The sequence below is a fragment of the Sycon ciliatum genome, chromosome 2, assembly GCF_964019385.1.
Source record: "Sycon ciliatum chromosome 2, ocSycCili1.1, whole genome shotgun sequence".
NCBI classification, from domain to species: Eukaryota; Metazoa; Porifera; class Calcarea; order Leucosolenida; family Sycettidae; genus Sycon; species Sycon ciliatum.
Genome location: NC_088644.1, coordinates 36,714,647 through 36,738,859, shown reverse-complemented (window position 1 = coordinate 36,738,859; position 24,213 = coordinate 36,714,647). Strand labels below are relative to the sequence as shown.

Sequence of the window (24,213 nt, the reverse complement as noted above, 5' to 3'; positions counted from 1 at the left end):
AATAGGAACTAGGCTAGCACAGTTATCCTTCGTTCTTTTGATGGCGGCGGGTGGCATGGAACTTGACGTGTTCTTGGGATCCTCGTGCGACACTTGCTGTTCATGGAAGCCATATTATTGGGTGCATCGAGGTTGCTTCTATGCTCACTGTTGTTTGGTAAGACAATTTTTTATAGCTATTTCACCGAAGAATAAGGCAAGAGTATTTTTGGGTTGGTTTGAACGCCTGGCTTCTCTTCACATACATGTAATAATTCACAGTCATGTACTTCCACTAACCCTAGTAGCTACAAGTGCACATGAGTCATGAGCATGCTGAAGACAGTGACGGTAATGACCATGTACATGTACATGTACATGCCGTGTACTGTTCATTCATGCTGACAAAAAACGTACTACAGTCTACAGACGGCGTAGCCTAGGGTGCCCGCAGGGTAGCCTGGGTGCACAGGGTGCACTTGCCCCGTCTCACTCGTGGCTCGGATCTTTGTGCAAGTCATCTATTGCCCCTTTGCCTGAAGTGAAGTATCTTGGAATCGTTTTGGATGAACACCTTACTTTTGGTGCCCACATCGCCCACCTTGAGCGCAAGATTGGAAACAAGATCGCTGTGTTCAGGAAGATACGACACCAACTGACGGAGCACGCCAAGAAAACATTCTACATATCGTCCATCCAATCAGTTCTCGAGTATGGGTCGAATTCGTTTGCTCACTGCCTTCGTGAGGGTCAATATGAGCGCCTGGTTCGCTTGAGTAGACGTGCCTTGCGCACGGTGTTCAACCTCACTCGCTTCAACAGCATCAGTGCACTACAAAAACGCAACCATTTACTCCCACTGGCCGCTCGGTATCAGCTCAGACTTTTTGTTCTTATTTTTCGTTCACTAAATGATCAAGCAAGCCCCCTACTCTCTAGTTGTTTTTCGTTGCGCAGTGCATCGTCACACACAAACTCGCGCACACGCTCTCAAGTTTCTAAAGCCCTTACTCTTCCCGCTGCTTTAAATCGGTATGGTCTTTTTTCTCTTAGTTTTCTAGGCTCAGATCGTTGGAACCAGGGAGTAGTAAAATACTCCCTGGTTGGAACTCTCTACCTGCTGACATTCGCCTTTGCACATCTGTTTCTCGCTTCCGTTACCTTGTATTGGCACATTTAGGGTACCCTGTAAGAAGGCCTTAGGCCTGTGGGGATTGCCCTATCAAAAATTTAATAATAATAATAATAATAAAAGTGAAATCCGACACTTGCCAGAGGGGACAGCGCCACAAATGGACATCAATGATGTAATGCACTGCACCTAATTTGTACTATAGAGCCGTATGCATCCCAAACAGATCGAAGGGTCACAGCGCAGATACACACAGTTCACAAATATGGTACACATAAGGAGTATTGGTATCCAATCACCATTCATTTTTGCCAGCACCTTTTGAACCTTGTGACTGTGATGAGTACGAGTTTTGTCATCAGACAGATAAAGTTGTATGTAACACATGTACTGTACGTATGCAGGGCTGCAGGGGCTGCAGACTGCATGGTGCAGTCCCTTATGCCAAGTGTCGGATTTCACTTGCCACAACTGTAAATATACTACTCTACAGTGGATCCTACTCTGTATCGGACCAGTCGGCCTCCGAAACCAGTTCTGGATCCTGGCTGAAACGATCGAACCGGCCAGACGGGTTCGACGGTGGCGGTGGTGGTGGAGGTGTGGTCGGTGGGGGAGGAATCGCCCGGGGTCGGGCCCGCTGTTGGAGGCGAGCTGCGGCCCGTCGCCGAGACCTGGCAATGAAAGCGGGGGTTCGACAACGGCGGGACTGGCGTGTATGGCGGCGTCGCTCAATTGTCCGTCGAGCATCCTCCGGTGGCATTAGTGGGCGTGGTGGTGTTGTGTGCTGGGAAGAGTGTTGTGGTTGCAGTTGATGTTGGATTTGTGGTTGAAGGTGTTGTTGAAGATTTGGTTGGTGGTGATGTCGGGGCCGGGGGTGATGTTGGTGGTGGTGTCGGGGGTGATGTTGGTGGTGGTGTCGGGGGTGATGTTGGTGGTGTTGCTGGTGGTGTTGCTGGTGGTGATGTCGGCGGTGATGCGGTGAAGGAGGGGGTCGTTGGAGTTGCAGGGTGATGGTCCTGCACACCACGCGCAACCGAAACCAACAGAGAGAAAAACAAACACGCAACACCGGACACCACAGCAGACACACCAACATACTACAATGCCCTCCCTGCTAGCATTCGTGACGTCTCCTCCCGACCTGCTTTCAAACAAGAAATCTGCTCACTGCTGATTAACTCAATCTGCTCCTGCAGCGCTCACCCTCTCCCATACTTGTAAAGTTCAAAGTGATGTAAATCACTTTCCAACTGTTTAACCCACAATCTCACCTTCTCATAAATTTATCTCTTATTGGCGATGGTGCCATCGTGAGAATAAAGAATTCAAACATCCACAGGTCAAACTCGACAGCGATCTAGCGAGGACGAACACTCGGCAGTTCTCGAGTATGGGTCGAATTCGTTTGCTCACTGCCTTCGTGAGGGTCAATATGAGCGCCTGGTTCGCTTGAGTAGACGTGCCTTGCGCACGGTGTTCAACCTCACTCGCTTCAACAGCATCAGTGCACTACAAAAACGCAACCATTTACTCCCACTGGCCGCTCGGTATCAGCTCAGACTTTTTGTTCTTATTTTTCGTTCACTAAATGATCAAGCAAGCCCCCTACTCTCTAGTTGTTTTTCGTTGCGCAGTGCATCGTCACACACAAACTCGCGCACACGCTCTCAAGTTTCTAAAGCCCTTACTCTTCCCGCTGCTTTAAATCGGTATGGTCTTTTTTCTCTTAGTTTTCTAGGCTCAGATCGTTGGAACCAGGGAGTAGTAAAATACTCCCTGGTTGGAACTCTCTACCTGCTGACATTCGCCTTTGCACATCTGTTTCTCGCTTCCGTTACCTTGTATTGGCACATTTAGGGTACCCTGTAAGAAGGCCTTAGGCCTGTGGGGATTGCCCTATCAAAAATTTAATAATAATAATAATAATAAAAGTGAAATCCGACACTTGCCATAGGGGACAGCGCCACAAATGGACATCAATGATGTAATGCACTGCACCTAATTTGTACTATAGAGCCGTATGCATCCCAAACAGATCGAAGGGTCACAGCGCAGATACACACAGTTCACAAATATGGTACACATAAGGAGTATTGGTATCCAATCACCATTCATTTTTGCCAGCACCTTTTGAACCTTGTGACTGTGATGAGTACGAGTTTTGTCATCAGACAGATAAAGTTGTATGTAACACATGTACTGTACGTATGCAGGGCTGCAGGGGCTGCAGACTGCATGGTGCAGTCCCTTATGCCAAGTGTCGGATTTCACTTGCCACAACTGTAAATATACTACTCTACAGTGGATCCTACTCTGTATCGGACCAGTCGGCCTCCGAAACCAGTTCTGGATCCTGGCTGAAACGATCGAACCGGCCAGACGGGTTCGACGGTGGCGGTGGTGGTGGAGGTGTGGTCGGTGGGGGAGGAATCGCCCGGGGTCGGGCCCGCTGTTGGAGGCGAGCTGCGGCCCGTCGCCGAGACCTGGCAATGAAAGCGGGGGTTCGACAACGGCGGGACTGGCGTGTATGGCGGCGTCGCTCAATTGTCCGTCGAGCATCCTCCGGTGGCATTAGTGGGCGTGGTGGTGTTGTGTGCTGGGAAGAGTGTTGTGGTTGCAGTTGATGTTGGATTTGTGGTTGAAGGTGTTGTTGAAGATTTGGTTGGTGGTGATGTCGGGGCCGGGGGTGATGTTGGTGGTGGTGTCGGGGGTGATGTTGGTGGTGGTGTCGGGGGTGATGTTGGTGGTGTTGCTGGTGGTGTTGCTGGTGGTGATGTCGGCGGTGATGCGGTGAAGGAGGGGGTCGTTGGAGTTGCAGGGTGATGGTCCTGCACACCACGCGCAACCGAAACCAACAGAGAGAAAAACAAACACGCAACACCGGACACCACAGCAGACACACCAACATACTACAATGCCCTCCCTGCTAGCATTCGTGACGTCTCCTCCCGACCTGCTTTCAAACAAGAAATCTGCTCACTGCTGATTAACTCAATCTGCTCCTGCAGCGCTCACCCTCTCCCATACTTGTAAAGTTCAAAGTGATGTAAATCACTTTCCAACTGTTTAACCCACAATCTCACCTTCTCATAAATTTATCTCTTATTGGCGATGGTGCCATCGTGAGAATAAAGAATTCAAACATCCACAGGTCAAACTCGACAGCGATCTAGCGAGGACGAACACTCGGCAGTTCTCGAGTATGGGTCGAATTCGTTTGCTCACTGCCTTCGTGAGGGTCAATATGAGCGCCTGGTTCGCTTGAGTAGACGTGCCTTGCGCACGGTGTTCAACCTCACTCGCTTCAACAGCATCAGTGCACTACAAAAACGCAACCATTTACTCCCACTGGCCGCTCGGTATCAGCTCAGACTTTTTGTTCTTATTTTTCGTTCACTAAATGATCAAGCAAGCCCCCTACTCTCTAGTTGTTTTTCGTTGCGCAGTGCATCGTCACACACAAACTCGCGCACACGCTCTCAAGTTTCTAAAGCCCTTACTCTTCCCGCTGCTTTAAATCGGTATGGTCTTTTTTCTCTTAGTTTTCTAGGCTCAGATCGTTGGAACCAGGGAGTAGTAAAATACTCCCTGGTTGGAACTCTCTACCTGCTGACATTCGCCTTTGCACATCTGTTTCTCGCTTCCGTTACCTTGTATTGGCACATTTAGGGTACCCTGTAAGAAGGCCTTAGGCCTGTGGGGATTGCCCTATCAAAAATTTAATAATAATAATAATAATAAAAGTGAAATCCGACACTTGCCAGAGGGGACAGCGCCACAAATGGACATCAATGATGTAATGCACTGCACCTAATTTGTACTATAGAGCCGTATGCATCCCAAACAGATCGAAGGGTCACAGCGCAGATACACACAGTTCACAAATATGGTACACATAAGGAGTATTGGTATCCAATCACCATTCATTTTTGCCAGCACCTTTTGAACCTTGTGACTGTGATGAGTACGAGTTTTGTCATCAGACAGATAAAGTTGTATGTAACACATGTACTGTACGTATGCAGGGCTGCAGGGGCTGCAGACTGCATGGTGCAGTCCCTTATGCCAAGTGTCGGATTTCACTTGCCACAACTGTAAATATACTACTCTACAGTGGATCCTACTCTGTATCGGACCAGTCGGCCTCCGAAACCAGTTCTGGATCCTGGCTGAAACGATCGAACCGGCCAGACGGGTTCGACGGTGGCGGTGGTGGTGGAGGTGTGGTCGGTGGGGGAGGAATCGCCCGGGGTCGGGCCCGCTGTTGGAGGCGAGCTGCGGCCCGTCGCCGAGACCTGGCAATGAAAGCGGGGGTTCGACAACGGCGGGACTGGCGTGTATGGCGGCGTCGCTCAATTGTCCGTCGAGCATCCTCCGGTGGCATTAGTGGGCGTGGTGGTGTTGTGTGCTGGGAAGAGTGTTGTGGTTGCAGTTGATGTTGGATTTGTGGTTGAAGGTGTTGTTGAAGATTTGGTTGGTGGTGATGTCGGGGCCGGGGGTGATGTTGGTGGTGGTGTCGGGGGTGATGTTGGTGGTGGTGTCGGGGGTGATGTTGGTGGTGTTGCTGGTGGTGTTGCTGGTGGTGATGTCGGCGGTGATGCGGTGAAGGAGGGGGTCGTTGGAGTTGCAGGGTGATGGTCCTGCACACCACGCGCAACCGAAACCAACAGAGAGAAAAACAAACACGCAACACCGGACACCACAGCAGACACACCAACATACTACAATGCCCTCCCTGCTAGCATTCGTGACGTCTCCTCCCGACCTGCTTTCAAACAAGAAATCTGCTCACTGCTGATTAACTCAATCTGCTCCTGCAGCGCTCACCCTCTCCCATACTTGTAAAGTTCAAAGTGATGTAAATCACTTTCCAACTGTTTAACCCACAATCTCACCTTCTCATAAATTTATCTCTTATTGGCGATGGTGCCATCGTGAGAATAAAGAATTCAAACATCCACAGGTCAAACTCGACAGCGATCTAGCGAGGACGAACACTCGGCTGGAGATTACTTAAAAAAAAAATGACTGAGGGAAACTGTGACAGCGAGGACGAACACTCGGCTGGAGATCTCAGAATAAGGGTGTGAACGAAGAGGGCAGGCGGGGAATGGTGACTCCCGCCATTATGGGGGCTGGAGGTGGGTTAACCGGGGCGTCCACAGGGGGAAGGTTTACGGGTCCAAAAATACGCTTTAATCTATTCCTGTGGACGGTCATATCATAACGGTGGTGCGGCGGGCTGAATGGACACCAAGCCGCTTAATGGTATAAACCAGGGGGAATGAACTACAGAAACTTGCCATGGACCATCCCAATACCGGAACAACTTAGGACTGTCACCAGCCTGGGGGTGTAGGTAAAGCCAAACAAACTGTCCAACTTTCAAGGTATCGGCATTGGCCTTCAGATCATAGTTGGTCTTAGCACGGCGGTGGCCAACATCCAAATGTTCTCTGACTAACCTATAGGCCGCCTCTAAACGTTCCCTCAAACGGATAACATAGGAGGTGGGGCTGAAAGTGACAGGTGTAGGGTCTGGGGTGGGGCATAACAAATCTAGGGGCAGGCGGGCCTCCCTTCCGAACAGTAAGAAGAATGGGGTATAGTGAGTGGAATTATGCACACTCGTATTGTAGGCCAGTTGTGCCAGCGGCAACCGTTCATCCCAAGAATCACAATCAGCTGAATCAATGAAAGCTCAGTCGGTAGAGCATGAGACTCTTAATCTCAGGGTCGTGGGTTCGAGCCCCACGTTGGGCGCCAATGTTATCTCTTCGGGTTTTCGTTACGGTTCACACCAGACCACCAGAGATACCAGTTTATTAGAGTCTGTAAAGCATATATCTCACGGGACGAGGACAGATTTTTAGACACCAACATTAGGGAATGGATTCGACTTCTGACTAGATTATCGAAGTTTGGTTATCTTAGAGTGAACTAGAATAGAATGTACGGTGCAATGCATGAGCGCGCCCATTTAGCTGGGCGCGCATTATTATGTGTATAGCCCGACTATGTACACTATAATTTATAAAGGGATGTAATTAGATGAAATGTACGGTGGTTTTTATGTGCAGGGGCAGAAGGAGGGAAAACGGGCTACAAATGTGTACGGTACTAATTATAACATGCAGGGGCAGCGGGGAAATGGGTCAAATATGGTTATAAGTGTGTACGTACGAACTACTGCATGCAAGGCTAGGGGTAGGGGGTAATGGAGTGTGTACGAATTACTGCATGCAGGGGTAGGGGTAGGGGGTAATGGAGTGTGTACGAATTACTGCATGCAGGGGTAGGGGTAGGGGGTAATGGAATGTGTACGAATTACTGCATGCAGGGCTAGGGGTAGGGGGTAGTAGTAGTAGTAGAATTTATTATTTTGATAGGGAAGGCCCTAGGGGTAATGGAATGTGTACGAATTACTGCATGCAGGGGTAGGGGGTAATGGAATGTGTACGAATTACTGCATGCAGGGCAAGGGGTAGGGGGTAATGGAATGTGTACGAATTACTGCATGCAGGGCTAGGGGTAGGGGGTAATGGAATCATGCCGGGGTCGGGATCCAAATATGGGATGCGTATAACATATTGTAGAACCTGTACTATACTCGTATTACTATTACCAAGAGTACATAACCTCTTGCTATTACCGAGTGCATTATGTACTCTTGCTATTACGAAGAGTTCATAAACTGTATCTCGTACTTTTTGCTTGATACTACCCTGTTTTTTTCTTTTTTTCTTTTTCTGGGCCTGGTTAGACTGCGGCAAATTTTGGTTGCCTGACGAAAACAGAACAGCGTCCAGAATTTGAATCGCGATCACACTACACATGTGGGGAGAGTGAAAATTCAAACTTCATTTCGAGCGTCAAGTGGTAATCTCCACGAACGACGTCAAATTCCTTCACCTTGGGGATCGCCAACACCTTCAGTGCAATCCTTGCAACCATCCTTATGAGTTTTGTTGTTGTCCGTGGCCAATTAACTCTTCGATATCGAGATGAAAAAATCAGTGATTATCAGCGTCAATGGCGTATCAGCGTCAAATCCTGTTTGGAGCGGAAAAGCGTGGTCCGTTCTTGCTTTTTTTTTGGAGCGTCAACTCTCGCTTTTGCCGCTCTGGCGGCAAGTTACTATAGAGATTCGGCTTATAATCCTAGGATTATTTCGATTTTGCCGCAGTCTGACCAGGCCCTTACCAGGCGTGGGCCATCGATGCATCCCCTGAATTCATAGGTGCCAAACATTCTTTTTTCTTTAGTTTTCTTTAAGTTGATTGTTCCAACTTGGAACACACGCTTCTTGCCGAACTTGACACTTGACTGACTCACGACTGCCATCCGGAGCACACGAGGAGCACGTCGCACCTTCCACTCGGCAAACCTGCAAGAAAGCACCACTTCCTGCTCAATACACGGTGTTTCGGGGAATTCACCCCTCATCAGTTGACGCGGACGTGCGACTAGTTGTTGGAGGTGACAGCGTTGCGAATAGCTATCCTGGCTCTCAACGTCTGTTTATCACAACTCCATGAGCGACTTTGACTCACGCTGCTACCTGGAGCTTCACGAGGTGTTTGTTGCGCTGGAAACAAAGCGTCTCTGTAAGTTTGTATCCCTGGTGATGGTTTGGCCTGGAGAGCAGTATATAAGTGGTGCTTTTCAGGCACAATCTTCCTCAGCCTACTCAAGCTCAACTGATGAGGGGTGAATTCCCCGAAACACCGTGTATTCAGCAGGGAGTGGTGCTTTCTTGCAGGTTTGCCGAGTGAAAGGTGCGACGTGCTCCTCGTGTGCTCCGGATGGCAGTCGTGAGTCAGTCAAGTGTCAAGTTCGGCAAGAAGCGTGTGTTCCAAGTTGGAACAATCAACTTCATGACTATTACCCCCGAAGTCGCAACTTCTAAGTTCGTTTAGTTTTCTTTGTTATGATTTCTTTTTTTCTTTTCTTTTTACCAGGCGTGGGCCATCATCCCCTGAATTCATAGGTGCCAAACATTCTTTTTTCCTTCTTTTTCTTTTTACAAGTAGGTAGTTGTAGACCCTGAGGCTGTGTCAAGCGCGTATAGCGAGGAAACATTTGTTTGTACGTGCACGTGGGGAGTTCAAGTCTCTTGCCGCAGTGCTGTACAACTTCCCACTAGACATTGCCAAATTTTGCTGTGCTTCCCGCAAGAGAGGGTGCCTATGGATTTCCGGTTGAGGGACTCCTGAACTTCCCGCCTGAGTTGCTGTACTTCTAATTCCAGACTCAGGATTTTATTGGCTCTGGCCTGTCTCAAGGAGACAATTTGCTATAATTGAGTCAGCAAGGCTTACAATAGATCTATCTACCAGATCTACGCATTCCGCATTTCGAAGCAGGGGCCGGGGGCGGGGGGGTCCCTGTTATCATGGTTATGTTGCGAAGCAGGGAGTAGTACAATCATGTACAGTACGGTATTGTACTACTCCCTGTTGCGAAGAATTTCCCGAAGGCGAAATTCAGTACAAACATGCAAGCACTGTACTATATATAGTATAGTACATGACCCCCAAGTCATGACGTCGCCCAATGCCCCGCTGCTGCCCGTCCCAAGTCATGGTGGTATAAATGGGGACTGCTCATCTGAACAATAGAACAATAGAGTTGACAACAGCATCCTTTCGGCGACTGTCGAGACGGAAGAGATCAAGTATCTTTGGAAATGGAGCCAGGACCAAGATGTCCACGTGTACGCCAGGGTGCGAAGAACGCTGCACTGTTTCAACTTGTCACAGGATTGCTGCTGCTGCTGGTGCTAGGATTCGTGCAAGGTGACTTCGCTCCATCACAGACGTGTGACCCAGCGTTGTCGTCATACGCTGATATCCAGTCATGGCGCCAAGACAAACTGCCTGGTAAGCAATAGTACTTTAGCGGATAAGGACAAGAAGGTCGTCCATGTGTATACACTCGGACGTCTCTTATCCGGGCACCTTGGGACCGGGCACTGCCCGTATCTCAGATTTGCCCGTATCTCAGAATAACTCATCTACCATGTATGATAACATTTTTTGAAGAAGTTTATTTGGCACGTATTGCACATGTTGAGGATACAAAAGGAACCCATTGATAAAAATGTGGGGGTTACATAGGTTGGCAGTGAAACAAGCACTTCCACATACGGAAAAAGTTCAAAAAACCCAAATTCGACGCATTTGTGCTATAGGAACTCAAGCTGAAGGTGCCCGGTAGAGAGACGTGCCCCTATCTGAGGCGTCCGGATAAGAGGCGTTTGAGTGTACGTACAATGTAGATAACACTAGGCTGTGTTTACATGTGAATTGTAAACCCGGGTTGAAAGTCTGTATGGCGGAAAAATAGGTGGGTGTTTTCATGAAGAGTGTTAACCCGGGTCTGATGGTCAATTACTGATAATTATGCTGACAAAAGTGCACTTCTAGGGTCCTGTATGGTCACGTGATTGCTTTCGTGAAACATTTACGTGTGCACTAACTTGGAGCGAGATACGCACTGAAGTACCGTAATATGATTTCTTCATTTCAAACCTCTCCTTGGGGAAGATTGAAATTTCAACCCGAGTCCGGCATCATGTAAAAGCGCCAGTCAATCTGTGTTCATGGCGGGTTGAAACTCGACCCGGGTCGAGCTCCAATTCGGATTGAAGCGCCTCGTGTAAATGCAGCCTAAGTGTTCACTGATGATACATGTCTGTCCGAGCACTGTCTACCTTTCTCTATTGCTCCTACATTGTAGGCTTCCCGTGTCGAGTACTGCAGTGCTGGCAACTGAAATCCGACCCCTGAGCGGTGCGTTCACATTCTAGCGGTCTCTATTTCGTAGTGTTACTTACAATCCCGTGTTGGGTGTTTGCGACGTGAGCTCAGTGAGCTCAGTGGTCAGATTTCAGTTGTCAGCACTGTAGTATCCTTGATCCACAGTACTTTTCGGTACAAGCATCTGAAATGTGTTTCGCAACCGTGTGATACGCAATGTGCAGCACAATCCAAGCAGAATTGAGAGTATGGCACAAGGAATTCATGTTGATTTAATCATGCACAATATCAGATTCTGTTGCTTGTTGTTCATCCAGTGTCAACCCATGGTGTATATCGACTGTTTGCGCTACACCATACTTATCTTCCTCAACTGTTCGCTTATGAGACAGTGTCACCAAATTCACCCCACAATCCAGATTGTGTCAGTGACCTACCAGAATGCACCTATGGACTTAAGCAGCTGCAAATAACTCAAAAGCCATTGCAGATGTTGATGAACTTAGACGGCACAGCATCACAGAGTTGGTGTGCAAAGCTAACGGATTATGGTCGTGGTGTATACGGACCATCCTCTGCTGACACTTTTGAGTCCATGGACTTGGGAACTACCAATGTTTTCATCCTGAGGCGGCCATTTGGTGACATCCCGGTGTTCTGGTACAAAATAAGAAACATTACAAGACCAGGTATGGTCTTTAGCCTTGTGTGTGTGTGTGTGTGTGTGTGTGTGTGTGTGTGTGTGCGTGTGTGTGCGTGTGCATGTGCGTGTGTGTGTATGTGTGTGCACGTGTGTAGGTGTATGTGTGTGTGTGTGTGTGTGTGTGTGTGTGTGTGTAGGTGTGCATGTAATCAGTAATACCGGTACTTATGCAGTATCTACTTACACAGGGGACACTACGTCATACCAAAGAGTTTATAACCCCCAAGAGTGTGCAACTCCAGCTATGTGGTCTGCGACTGCAGAACTTCACATCACGTGATGAACCCGTACACATTTTTTGCACTCTGTGCATGATAGATACAGGGTTGTATGCAAACCAGCTCGGGGCTCAACTCTCTTGTGGTCACTTTGCACTGTTTGCCAGCGTAACCGTTTGAACCATGTCACTTGATGTGAAGTTCTGCCGTCGCAGCACAGCATGGAGGTTGTGCAGGCAGTTGCACACTCTTGGGGGTTATGCACTCTTGGCAAGGCCAAGTAAAAAAAAGAAGATTGTTGATCGTCAGAATTTTCCGAAAAATCGGGGCGGACGGGAGGGTTGTATTTTCATTTTATAACTTTTTTTATATCTACATCGACCGGACATCTTGAAATCTTAGCATGAATTACATCTATGGGGATATGGGTGTACTACCATTGTTGGTTGTGACTGCTACCAGTCTGCCTGGACACACTTTGAACATGTGCAGATGCCTCTGTGATGCGTGGTGGCTGCGCAGTTTCCATGAATGCAGGCGTAGATATCAGGTGGTACACTGTACAGACTACAGTGCCATGTATTGTAGTTGCCAGATTTCACACAAGTACACTGGAATCACACTGCACTGCGTGATGTCGCTACGGTAAAAGCACGTTGAAGTTGTACATGAGAGCTCGCATATGCTCGTACTGCTAAAAACATTTCGGATTTCGCTAAACACACGAGTTTTCTACCGTTGATCACGAAAATAAAAAATAAAATAAATCGCGGGACGGACTGAAAAATCGGGGCGGGCGCTGACGATCAACAATCAATTATTTTTACTTGGCCTAATACAAAGAGTCAATCATCCCATGCGTGTTATCCTGCCTGTATTACTGTATCTCTATGTAGGAGTGCAAAAGCAGAGTTTTACATCACATGACCTCAGTTCACAATGTTCTGGTCAATGCAAAGTGACCCGGCATCTGAACCAGAGAGTTGGACTCAATTCGTGGTTGCATATAATATAAATCAAGAGCATACAGCTTCACTATCAGTATGAGTGCAGTTCTGACAGAATTTCACGTAGACAGTTGCTGTGCCAAAATGGCCTCGGATGGAGAGCCAAGGACAAACAGCTGTCCCCACAGAATAACGCGGACAAAATCCTAAAATTATGCGGGCGAAAACAGGCCATTAGGCTGCAAATATGCGGGATTATGCGGCAAATATGCAGGATTATGCGGCAAATATGCGGGTTAATGGAGAGGTTTCGCATTATGCTGAACCTCTATAATGCAGCAAATATGCGGGTTAATGCGGTCATTATGCACGAGTTATCTGTCACTGGTACAACTTTAGCGTGCTAGTCTCATGCAAGAATACAACTTTGTCGTGCAAACTCATGAACCCATGCGACTTTGTAGTACATTTTCGACACCATGCACCATTTTCTTGTACATTCTCATGAATAACGCGGGATTTATGCGAAATCTCACGAAAACGTGGATGATAACCAATAACAAAAGTAGAAAGGAAAAGGACATATGGAAACGAGTTAAGAGTAACTCTCCACCACTGTAACTAGATACTATATACAGTCAGAAAGTGCAATAACTAGGCACAAAACTGACAGAGTACTAAGACATTCGACGTCCTGACACCTAGTTTCAACACATTCCCGTAGCGCTAACCGACAGCCTTCCAACTTGGAAGGTTCAAGGTTATGGAAAGACCAAAGAGGGGAAGGCAAGCGCAACGAAAACGAACACAAGCTACAGTCCCAACGGAACAAAGAATGTCGATTGTCACTGGACGATGACGAGACCAGTAGGCTAGTTATTGCACTTTCTGACTGTATATAGTATCTAGTTACAGTGGTGGAGAGTTACTCTTAACTCGTTTCCATATGTCCTTTTCCTTTCTACTTTTATTATTGGCTCAATACCCGAGTTTCAAATAACCAATAACGCGGAAAATTCCGCGTCCGTGGAATCGCGGTATCCTGTGGGGACAAATACACAGTAAATACATTAGGGAGGTTTCGCTTTACGGAATTACGGATGAAAATGACGTAGGAACTGAAAGTCATTTTCATACGTAAAAATCAGAGCTGTTGGGTTGTGCCAAGAGTACATAACCCCCCAGAGTGTGCAACGCCTCATCCAGCTCTGCATAGGATCTTGGTCGAGCGTAATCGGATCTTTGGGTAATAATACCGTACACATCTGGGGGGAACCCGGGGAGTCGCGGGTACTCTCGGATCAAAAACAATGGTGCCCTGCCTCGAGACCGGCCTTGCGCTGGTGTGGAGTGTACGCATGACATCAGAAGATCCGATTACGCTCGACCAAGACCCAATGCAGAGCTGGATCAGGTTTTGCACACTCTGGGGGGGTTATGTATTCTTGGTTTCGCTCTACGTGATTTCTCCACGACTGCTAAACATGCCTTGTTGCTTTGGAGAGACCTGCTGGCTGCATGCGCCCACCACATATGCGTATTCACCACGAACCAAGACGTTTTCCATTTTATTTTCAACGTAGTGTGCGGTGTGTTACCTTGTGTTTCGCCCGGCTTGAACGTTGCCATGGATAAGTCAGGAAAATGCGAATAATATTTCAAAAAGTCCTACTGAGGACCCAACGTAGGAAAGAGCTTTCCAACAGAAATCCGTACAGAGATTTATGTATGAAAGTTGCCCTCGCTGCCCGGCGCCTACGACGTACGGATTTTCATACGCAACTAAGTAGAGCGAAACCCCCCTACTGAAAATATACAAAATTTCGGCGCTGCAAAATTTCGGCACTTCACGATTTTTGACATTTCCGCGGCGATTTATTTTCGGCGTGGGGTAGAGGGCACGGTATAGTGTGACAGATGCTGTGAAAATTTTCATCGGCGTTTTAATTTAGGCGTTTTGGGTCGGTGCCGAATATAGCCGAAATTAAATAGCTGCCGAAAATTTGTATATTTACAGTATTATAGAAAAGACAAGGACCAAGGAACCCCTAGACATGCCTTTTCCTTCAAATATTCTTTTTGAAGCCATTCTGCACCGAGTGAGATAAATCTATGTGATGCAAATGAGTCGTTAGCCATGAATAACATCTTGCAAGAGATATTTTGAGGATGCAAATAAGGAAAAGTGAAACAACCAACGTAGAACAACAAAGAAAAGCAGGCAGCTGATAATCTCTTTCACTTTTCAGCCTGTAGCACCTACATGTATGGTTCAACCTGCAGGCTTGGCCTTCCAAGATCTACAGTCACGTTGATTAGAGGCCATAGGCGTAGATCGCAGCACATACAGTATATTTAGTAGGGGTCAAACGGGTGTACCTTTAGGGCGCGTTCAGACTACCGTGAACCCCGTCAAACCGTGAATGCCGATAAACCGTGAAGGACATTCACACTACCGATAACAAACTAACGTTACCATGAAGTTTTCAGCTCTCACCGCGGCACTGACAAGGGATTTTCCCTTTTTTTCGCAGCGCGCATGCAGCCTGAGCACCTTTTTACTGCCGGTAAAAGTTTACTGCCGCAGCAGCCGCGGCAGTAAAACTTTCCCACCGGTAACGTGCCAGTAACGTCACGTGATCAAATCACCTTGCCGACTTTCCCAATCGGTCACTTTTTATCGGTAGTCTGAACGCGCCCTAAACTAACGAACGGGTAATTTTCTTAACGGGCGGGTTAACGGGTACCCTTTAGCAGCCATATTATTTTTTTGCGCATTTCTCACATAAATCATGATTTTAATTTGTATATTCTCAGGTTGTATTTTGATACTACATTATGATTCGCAATTGATTCGTGTATCATAATATTATTATGGCAATGAAGGTTCCAAATGAATGTCATCCGTGCATTTGCCCATGTACATAACTTCACAGTAACTTACAATCGTACATGTAGATGGTCCTACAAGCTACATCATGTATTTTGATACATGTACGCAAATCAACTGCAGATCGATGTGATTCAAGCCATGCAAGGACAGAGTGGTTTAGCAAAACTTCCGTGATCTCGCGCAATCCTATTAAATTTTGCTATGTTCGCAGAGAACTGGTATTAGTTGCATTCAGAAGATGTTCGCGCCCATAGGTAGCTGGGGTGCCTGACACAGCTGATGTGCTGCTGGCCAGCTAGCTGCTAGTGCTAGCTTGTTGAACTCGTGAAATGAATCTTCACAAATCCGTAATCTTGTATGCAATATTTCGAACTACTTTTCAGCTCGTCGATTGAAGGAACAAACTACAACCATGAGTATCATACATGTAGCTACCACCTACGGACATCACCGTTTGTGACACTCCGACTGGTCACTCAGCCTGGTGACACTAGTTCATCAAGTACTGTGGCAGGTTCGATGTCGGAGAACCATCGTAACTTTCTAGTTACTCAGCTGCCACCTCGAACGAGTTTCAAGTCTTGCATTTTCTCACATCACAATCAAAAACCTCCACTGACCAGTACGAGGATTTTTACTTGCACTAGACTGGAGAGAACAACTGTCAAGTCTGTCTTTCAGCCTGCTCCTGCCTGATAAAGTCGAAAGCGGGAATGCACAGGAAAAAGGAAAAGAGTATCCGCACTCCTATTTTGAGTCTTGGAATACGATAGGATCACTTTTTTTTTTTTTTTTTTTTTTTTTTTACAAACGGGTACCCTTTTACTAACGGTACCTGAGATTAACGGGCGGGTACCCGGGTACCCGGTACACCCGTTTGACCCCTAATATTTAGCGGAATTAAAAAGTCAAATAATTCGGCCGGGAGGGCGAAAATTATAGGGCGGGCGCTGACGATAAACAATCAGTTTTTTTACTTGGCCTAATGTCGACTAACACCACCAGTTACTAAACAATCAGCTCGTGCAATATTGCATGACACTTACCGACGGTACTGGCGTTCTACAACTAACTGGCTAGCACATCTTGGATACGCACTCCAACAGCCTTCCGACTTGGAAAGTTCTAAGTTATATGATAACATAGGAGGGGAGGGTGAGCGCAACCAAGAAACGCACGAGCTGAAAGTCTCAGCTGTGAAGGACGTCGGCAGATGTACATGCATGTCGATGACGATACTGGAAAGACCATTGGACAATATGGTCAAATCACGATTCAAGGACGCAAAGCAACATTCCACACAACTTGTGTGGCTCAAAAATGCGAAGATCAGTTGTATTATTGTAGTTCCTTGGTCCTTTTCTTTTCTAGAAGTAGACATTTGTTATGATTTAAAGGGGAAAGGGTTTGCTCCCCACACCGGAGCTCGCGCTATTCCGCCGACTTTACTTGACACTTGACTGACTCACGACTGCCATCCAGAGCACACGAGAAGTCCATCGAACCTTCGACTCGGCAAACCTGCAAGAAAGCACCACTCCCTGCTCAATACACAGTGTTTCGGGGAATTCACCCCTCATCAGTTGAGCTTGAGTAGGCTGAGGAAGATTGTGCCTGAAGAGCACCACTTATATAGTGCTCTCCAGGCACAAACATCACCAGGGATACAAACTTACAGAGACGCTCCGTTTCCAGCGCGACAAACACCTCGTGAACACCAGATAGCAGCGTGAGTCAGTGTCGCTCTTGGACGGTGAGACAGACGTCGAGGACCCTCGGTCATTCGCAATGCTGTCACCTCCAAACCAACTAGTCGCAAGCCCGCGCTGGGCACAACAGTACGAAGTAGTGGTTGCGACTTCGGCGATGACTTGTAAGAAAGGGTGGGGTTAAAGGGGAAGTTAAGGCAAAAATTAAAATTTCACCAGTTGTAGTCTTCGGGGTGCTGAGTCGAATGGTCTTGGTCCGAGAAAGCTGAGACGCTCCCTTCCTACTTGAATCCCAATCGAACTCGCGCACTTCCACCGAAACTGGGTGACTGCGCCCTACTAGATGGGGATTTGTATGCAAAATGTCACTAAAAGCGCCATTTCGTTCTTATAAAAGCACGGATGACCGCGATTGGCCCATATGTTGTAGTCTTTTGGACGCTGAGTCGACTGGTTTTGGTCCGAAAAGGCTGCAATGCAGCGTTCCTCCTTTATTCCCAATCGAACGTGGTCGAACAAAAGGTCACGTGCTCCTGCGTACACCAGTCACCTGGTCACCGTGCCTGCAGGGTACAACTTACTAGCCTGTTTGACCTTTTTTGGGTACAGTCCTGTCACTCGAGTTGAACCTTGGTGTTAGTTGTCGCCTGCTGGCGTGGTGACCAGGTGATTTGGGCACGAACTTTCGCAACTTTGGACGCGAAACTTGCAGGGAACGAGAAATGAACTTTCGTAGGAAGTTTCGTGAGATTGGGTCATGTCGTACGTGCACTTGGCGCGTGCAAACTACGAAAATGTGTAGAACACAAAGTTCGTGCGAAAATTCGTACACATTTTCGCAAGGCCTGTCGCGAAACTTTGTTCGAATTTTCGTTGTGCAGAACCTCTTTAACATTAGCGAGAAATATGTCCAAAACTGCCATGCTGTAATACTGCTAGGGCGGGTTGGTAGTGTATATCGCTCTATACTTTTCTTCAATAGTTGTAATTCGCCATTGCATCCATTAGTGTAATGAACACTTCCTAAGGAGCGTTATGCTAAAACTAGTTCGAAGTTCTCTTTTGTCCTTGCTCAGTTATATGCATCCCTTTCCCTGGTTTAGTCCTTCCATTGTTCATAACATCTATGGTTCATCATCTTTCTGTTCTTTGTCCAATTAAACATTCGTGATAATGTTGATGCATCTGGTACTGTTGTTTGCAATTTAATCAATTTATGTAATTGTTGCTGCGTAACCTGTATTCTGCAGAAGCGGTTGCCACTATCAATGCTTGGAAGACCTCTACCATCAAAGGTCTTGATGTGAATGCAACCATAAAAGGATACAGTTCTGTCAAACTTTATTCTGAGAGACTCCTCGAGTGTGCGAGATTTACAGTTACAGTATCCCGGGGTAAACAGGTTCCCGTCAAGGATAGAGTGATACGTCTATTTAAAAACCAAGCTCTCATTTCCAATGGTGACCAGTCGGTTAAGCTGTATCTGTTCAGGAATGCTACATCGCAGCAAGATGTAGCCTATGTGTGCTTCCCTTACGCGGAGGAAAGCCGTACATCTGGCACCTATCACTTAACAGTGAACTATCTCAATCAGCATACCACTTACTCTCACGTGGAGCAAACAGTGCTCCACTCGTTCAATGTTACTGTCACGCAAGAAGAGCCTCCAACAATAGGTAAGAAGGGTAGGCATGCTTCATAAAAATATTCCATAAATACCATTGGCCAACATACGTGTGTGCCAGAACTCATGCAGTATTGTGCGTTCTGGAGAGTAGGGGTTAAAAACACATTAAAAAAACACATTAAAAACACATTCCTGCTTCAAATTAACATGTACAAATAAAGAACACCATTGCACAGGAAACTTAGTTCGAAGCTGAATGCACTGCACTTACACCTTCTAGCAACATAATCATGACTGGTATTTGACCTGTGACAGTACATGTATTAGTATGTATTAGTGTGGCATTACAACATATGGTTCTGCTCAGTACAAAGGGTCAATTTTTCCTGAGTTCAAACAGAGGTTCTGACAATGGTTGACAGGCCCGAAACGTCCTAACGTTTTCGACATCACGTATAAAGAAGTTTTCATCCACCGCATGCGCCAAGTGTGAATAGCAACGGAATAGAGCGGTTGTCAGTTGACAAACCCCCTTTTTTTATAATGCAGTTGCGTGGTGTCCACCACTTTCTTAGTCAAACAGGGACATGCACAAATTCAATGGTTTGTTATAATCATGAAATTCACTATGTGCGAGTTGGCTATACGTGGAGTTGACTGTATTACATAAATTTAGATCACAGTGGAGCTTCCCCTTTCTTTTTTTATTACAGAAGTTGAGCCTCCCAATTTGGGGTCTCTGTTGCTTTGTAGTAAGACTGGTATGTCCAATTGTCTAAGGGGTCGTCGCAAAAGTTTTTTTGTCCTCTCCGAAACGATCGTTCATTTTGTACTAAGGCCCCTCTCCTCCCTTTGAAATGAATGCAGCTGGCTATACTGGACAACGAAAATTACATGCACGTACACGTATATATATATGTATAGTGTCGGTCGACTTGCAATTTTGGTTCGCACCCTTCCCCGAATGATGTTCATTTCAGGGACGACAATTTTTTTTACGACGACCCCTAACTAGTCTTGTCATTTTTATTTTTTATTTTTATTTTTATTTATTTTTATTTATTACAGCATCTCATAGCCCAGTGAGAACACCGGCCAATACAAAGAGAGAGGGTGTTAGCCAACCACGGCAAGGAAGGGAGAAGGGGAGGAGAAGAAAATAAGGAACCGGCATGGATAAGTAGTGATTGCAACAAAATGAGAAACGCAGATCATCATCCCGTAACGTTTGGCATTCTTTGTTGCCGGGGGACATAGTCGTGCTCATCTTCGCTGCGCTTTCCTTCCCCTGATTGTTTGTACTTTTCCTAACCTGAGCCTTCCAAGTTGTAAAGTTGTTGGTTTGTGCATCGTAGTAGCAGTAGTAGTACTACTACTACCGTAAAATACCGCCAGAGCGCCCCATCTTGCAAGAGCGCCCCGTCTTGCAAGAGCGCCCCACCTTGATTTTACAGCCAGAGAAAGGAAAATCGTATGGCAGAGTGCAACGAAGTGTGTACAATGTGAGAATCTTAGTGTACTAAGGTCACACTTGGCAGGTTTTGTGTGGAGCTTGTGTCCGCTTGAAGGTACGGATTGACTGCAAAACGTGCAATATGTGTACAAGGTTCATGTCGTATGACCTACAGACAGCAGACCACCTGCACAATACGACCACGAAAGGATGAGATGGTTGGGCGCTCTGGCGGTACTTTACGGTACCACTACTAAGAGGCTAAGAGGCTTCGGTAGTATGGGTGCATCAGTACCAAAGATGCGGTTGTCGACCGTGACAACGCCACCCGTCGCTACCCTCCCAGACACCCTGGGCTGACGAATCAGCTTGCAGGGCGGAGCTGAGTTGTTCCGATCATCCTCCGGAACGAGAACAGGCTCAACATGGACACCACCAAACGCTATCTCAGCGAGTCTGGCATCTGCATCTGAGTCGCGGATGTCGTTATGGCCTTTCTTCACCATAAAAACATATTCCGGTGCCTTGCTGGCTAGTCCTGTCAGATCTAAGAATAGAGTAGCCAGGTTGTTGCAACTAGGGCATCGCTTATCTCGTAAATGTGCTGGAGCTAGGTGTCACATCGTTGAATGTCTCAGTACTCCCTGTCAGTTTTGTACCTTGTTGTCAGACTCTCTGACTTTGTATGATCTTGTTCCTTTGGTGGGCATTTAGAAAAATGTCGTTCTTCCCTTTTATCCATGATTACATTGGCTCACTGTCCGAATTCAAGTTTAGGATTCTAGTACGTCCTTTACATTTTAAAAAGGAAAGAATTTCAACTTCCTCTGTCGAGCTATTCTCCATCTGTGCTTATTCTCTACGGTTTTCATGCGCAGAGGGAAAAACCAGCACCATGCCGCCAGTGGATTTCCCACTTCTACGTGAGTAGTAGTACTGAGTGTAGCTGACAGTGAGACAGCACAATACTGATAACGTGAACTTCCGTTCGCTGAACATAAACCTATGAATTATGATTAAATTCAGATGGCTAGAGCATTGCTCGTGATGAGCAGGGTGCAGGTTCAAGTCGGGGTGCATGAGTTTGGCATTGTTTCACTTTTCTGGCAAATCGCTTCCCCGACTCGTTTACATTGAAATAGTAGCTCTCACGTTCCATTAAAGTGAACACCACTGCATCGGTTTGTACTCTATACCCTTACACTGTGAAACGGGAGACCTTTGTTCCAGCTTCAGTTGGTGATTTGCGTGCATAGACCATTTGCAACTGGAAATGTTTCCTTAGTTGGAAATGTTTCCTTATCTCTTTGTCTGTCACCAGTTAATCCCATATTATAGGATTAGACTTCAAGACGCATTTGCCGCCTCGAAAATGGTCGATGTGTGAAGCAATGTTATTGAAGATGCATTTTGATCTTTCCCACGATGCCTCTCCTTATTTAAAATGAATGAATAGAGGTTACTCACTGGCTAAGACTCCCAGGAAAGGTATCTGTGTGCAATTATTGCTGATGAATTGCAATTACAAGTGGTAGAAATAGACAAGGAGTGGAATAGATGAATATTAGCACCATCCTAGCATTGAAGGAGTGTTGTAAAGTGCTCGCAGATCAATATGAGCTAAAGACACTACATGTTTGGGGCATTTACTAAATCAGTTGTGTTGAAGTATGTACACATATTAATAGTGGAATACTCTTTTGGTACTAGCCTAGGAGGTGCTTCTTCTTTAGCCATAGATGCATAGAATTTTTGTGTTAGCTCCATATGGGCTATATAGCTAGGCTTGGATATTGCCAACTATGGTTTTTTATTGGCAGGGGAACTGTGAAGAACAAAACCAATTTTTGAAGAGGCCAAATCCTACCGTATGTCCGCATATGGAGGTATATTCGATTATAAAGCCAGTCTCAGTTATAAAGCCATGGGCTTCATAAATAAAATTACATTTGAAGTAGGTTTTGAATTAAGATTGAAATTTATGTGTGGACTTTGACTTTTATGACATGGCGTAGTAGGTGAGTCATTTTACATCTAGAATAGCTAGGAAAGCAGCAGTGTTTCGAATATAAGGCCATGGCTTTAAAGGCGCTGACATACAGTATATATAGGATTTTGAAAATTCTGGACACTCTTGCACGGGAAGGCCGGCCTGCTACAGACAAAGTAAAGCCCTTGTGCTGGTGAAACTTGGCAGGCATCATCTCTGATAAACACAGAATGCAGACTCCAACAGGTTTTTGAAGAAAGATCTTTACTTTGTAAGGTATGATCTACTCTTTCCCAAAAATTGGGAAAAATCCTATATATCTCTTAATTTGCTAAATCCTATATATAGGATTTTGAAACTCTGGTATTGAGCCAATAATAAAAGTAGAAAGGAAAAGGACATATAATATAGGATTTTGGTCATATTTTTCAACTCAAAATGGGTGTGGCACGAGCATAGAGAAAAGTATGTGACCAATTCTTCCTTGCTAGGTCTTAGTAGATATTGAGAGTTGAATAAGATAATTTTTTCAAACACTAACATCTCAGGCTCATCTCCTTGCCCAATATTACTAAGGCCTGTGCCCTATTTTTCGAATCCTATATATAGGATTTGAGATTTTATTGGACCTTGTTTTATCCTTAAAACTGGTAGTTTCATGACGGCATGTGCGATATGTCGTCATGAAACCACACCTGCAATGTTCTTCTGCATATTCACTGCTTCAGTCCTTTCCATGACAGCAGCTGAACAAATATGCTCAAATTTCCAATTTTTGCTGAAAATGGGTATTCATCAGAAATATTATCGCCCTATGAATCTAAAATGTGAACATTCATGCCTCAAACATATTTACAACTTCCATGAAAACCATTATGCCGTTATTACTGGTCGTGATGACCAATAACAACGGCATAAAAGGCACACATTTTCAAATCCTATATATAGGATTTTGGGCCAGCAAATTAAGAGATATACTGTAGAGGCTGAAAAATTCGTCGGTCAATAATTTCGTCCCCAATTCCAAAGAAAAGGAGTTCGTCCGGTTGAAAATTTCGTCCATGGATCATAAGAGTGTATAGAAAAGCAGGGCAAATCGACATCAGTCCTACATTTAATTTAGTCCAAAAACTCCTTGGACGAAAAAGACGAAATTAAATTCCAGACGAATATTTCTGCTTGTACAGTATAGGATTTGACAGACAAAGAGATAATTTTTATCGCCCTGTCATCTGAATAGCAGTTACATAATTATTAAATTTTTGTCGAGAATAAGTATGAATGTGCTTGTGTGTCATACCAATAGGTCGTGAGTGTGCAGGTTGGGCCGATTTATCAGGCAATATGCATGCCCTTGATATCTACTATGGCCCCAAGCTGGCTGGCTTGAATTACACTGCAGCTCATCAATTTTGCTCCAGCCAAGGGATGCGCTTACCTCTAGCCACTGAGATGCATTGTGCGAACCAATTCATGACTGAAACGTATGGCAGTGCAAGCCTTAGTTGGATTGAGACGCCGGAAGTTACTACTCGCGCAATCGTAAGCCAACTCCTCGAAAACCAACTCCTCGGTGAACAACTCCAGTATATACCGTTGTCAACACAGTTGAAGATGGTAGCCTGCGCCAAGCCAGTCGTAAGTCAAAAATGCCTGTCAACCGTACATTGTTGACAATTTTTTTCTGCAATGATATGCCAACATCTTTGTACACATTCATACACTATTATAATATTATACTGGTACAAGCAGCTAATTACTTTGCAAACGTTGGTCGATAAGGCAATAAGCAATGGAT

General features: G+C 45.9%; 1 protein-coding gene across 1 annotated transcript in view; it reads left to right on the top strand.

The window, feature by feature from the left end:
- The window catches only part of LOC135809889 (uncharacterized), a 70,973-nt gene that overhangs the window by 43,998 nt on the left and 2,762 nt on the right, over window positions 1–24,213 (top strand). Inside the window, exons 9-13 of the mRNA XM_065323332.1 lie at window positions 9,901–9,996; window positions 11,193–11,564; window positions 18,596–19,021; window positions 21,304–21,348; window positions 23,722–24,053. Of these exons, the coding sequence (XP_065179404.1) occupies window positions 9,901–9,996; window positions 11,193–11,564; window positions 18,596–19,021; window positions 21,304–21,348; window positions 23,722–24,053 (1,271 nt within the window). The remainder of the gene's footprint in view (window positions 1–9,900; window positions 9,997–11,192; window positions 11,565–18,595; window positions 19,022–21,303; window positions 21,349–23,721; window positions 24,054–24,213) is intronic.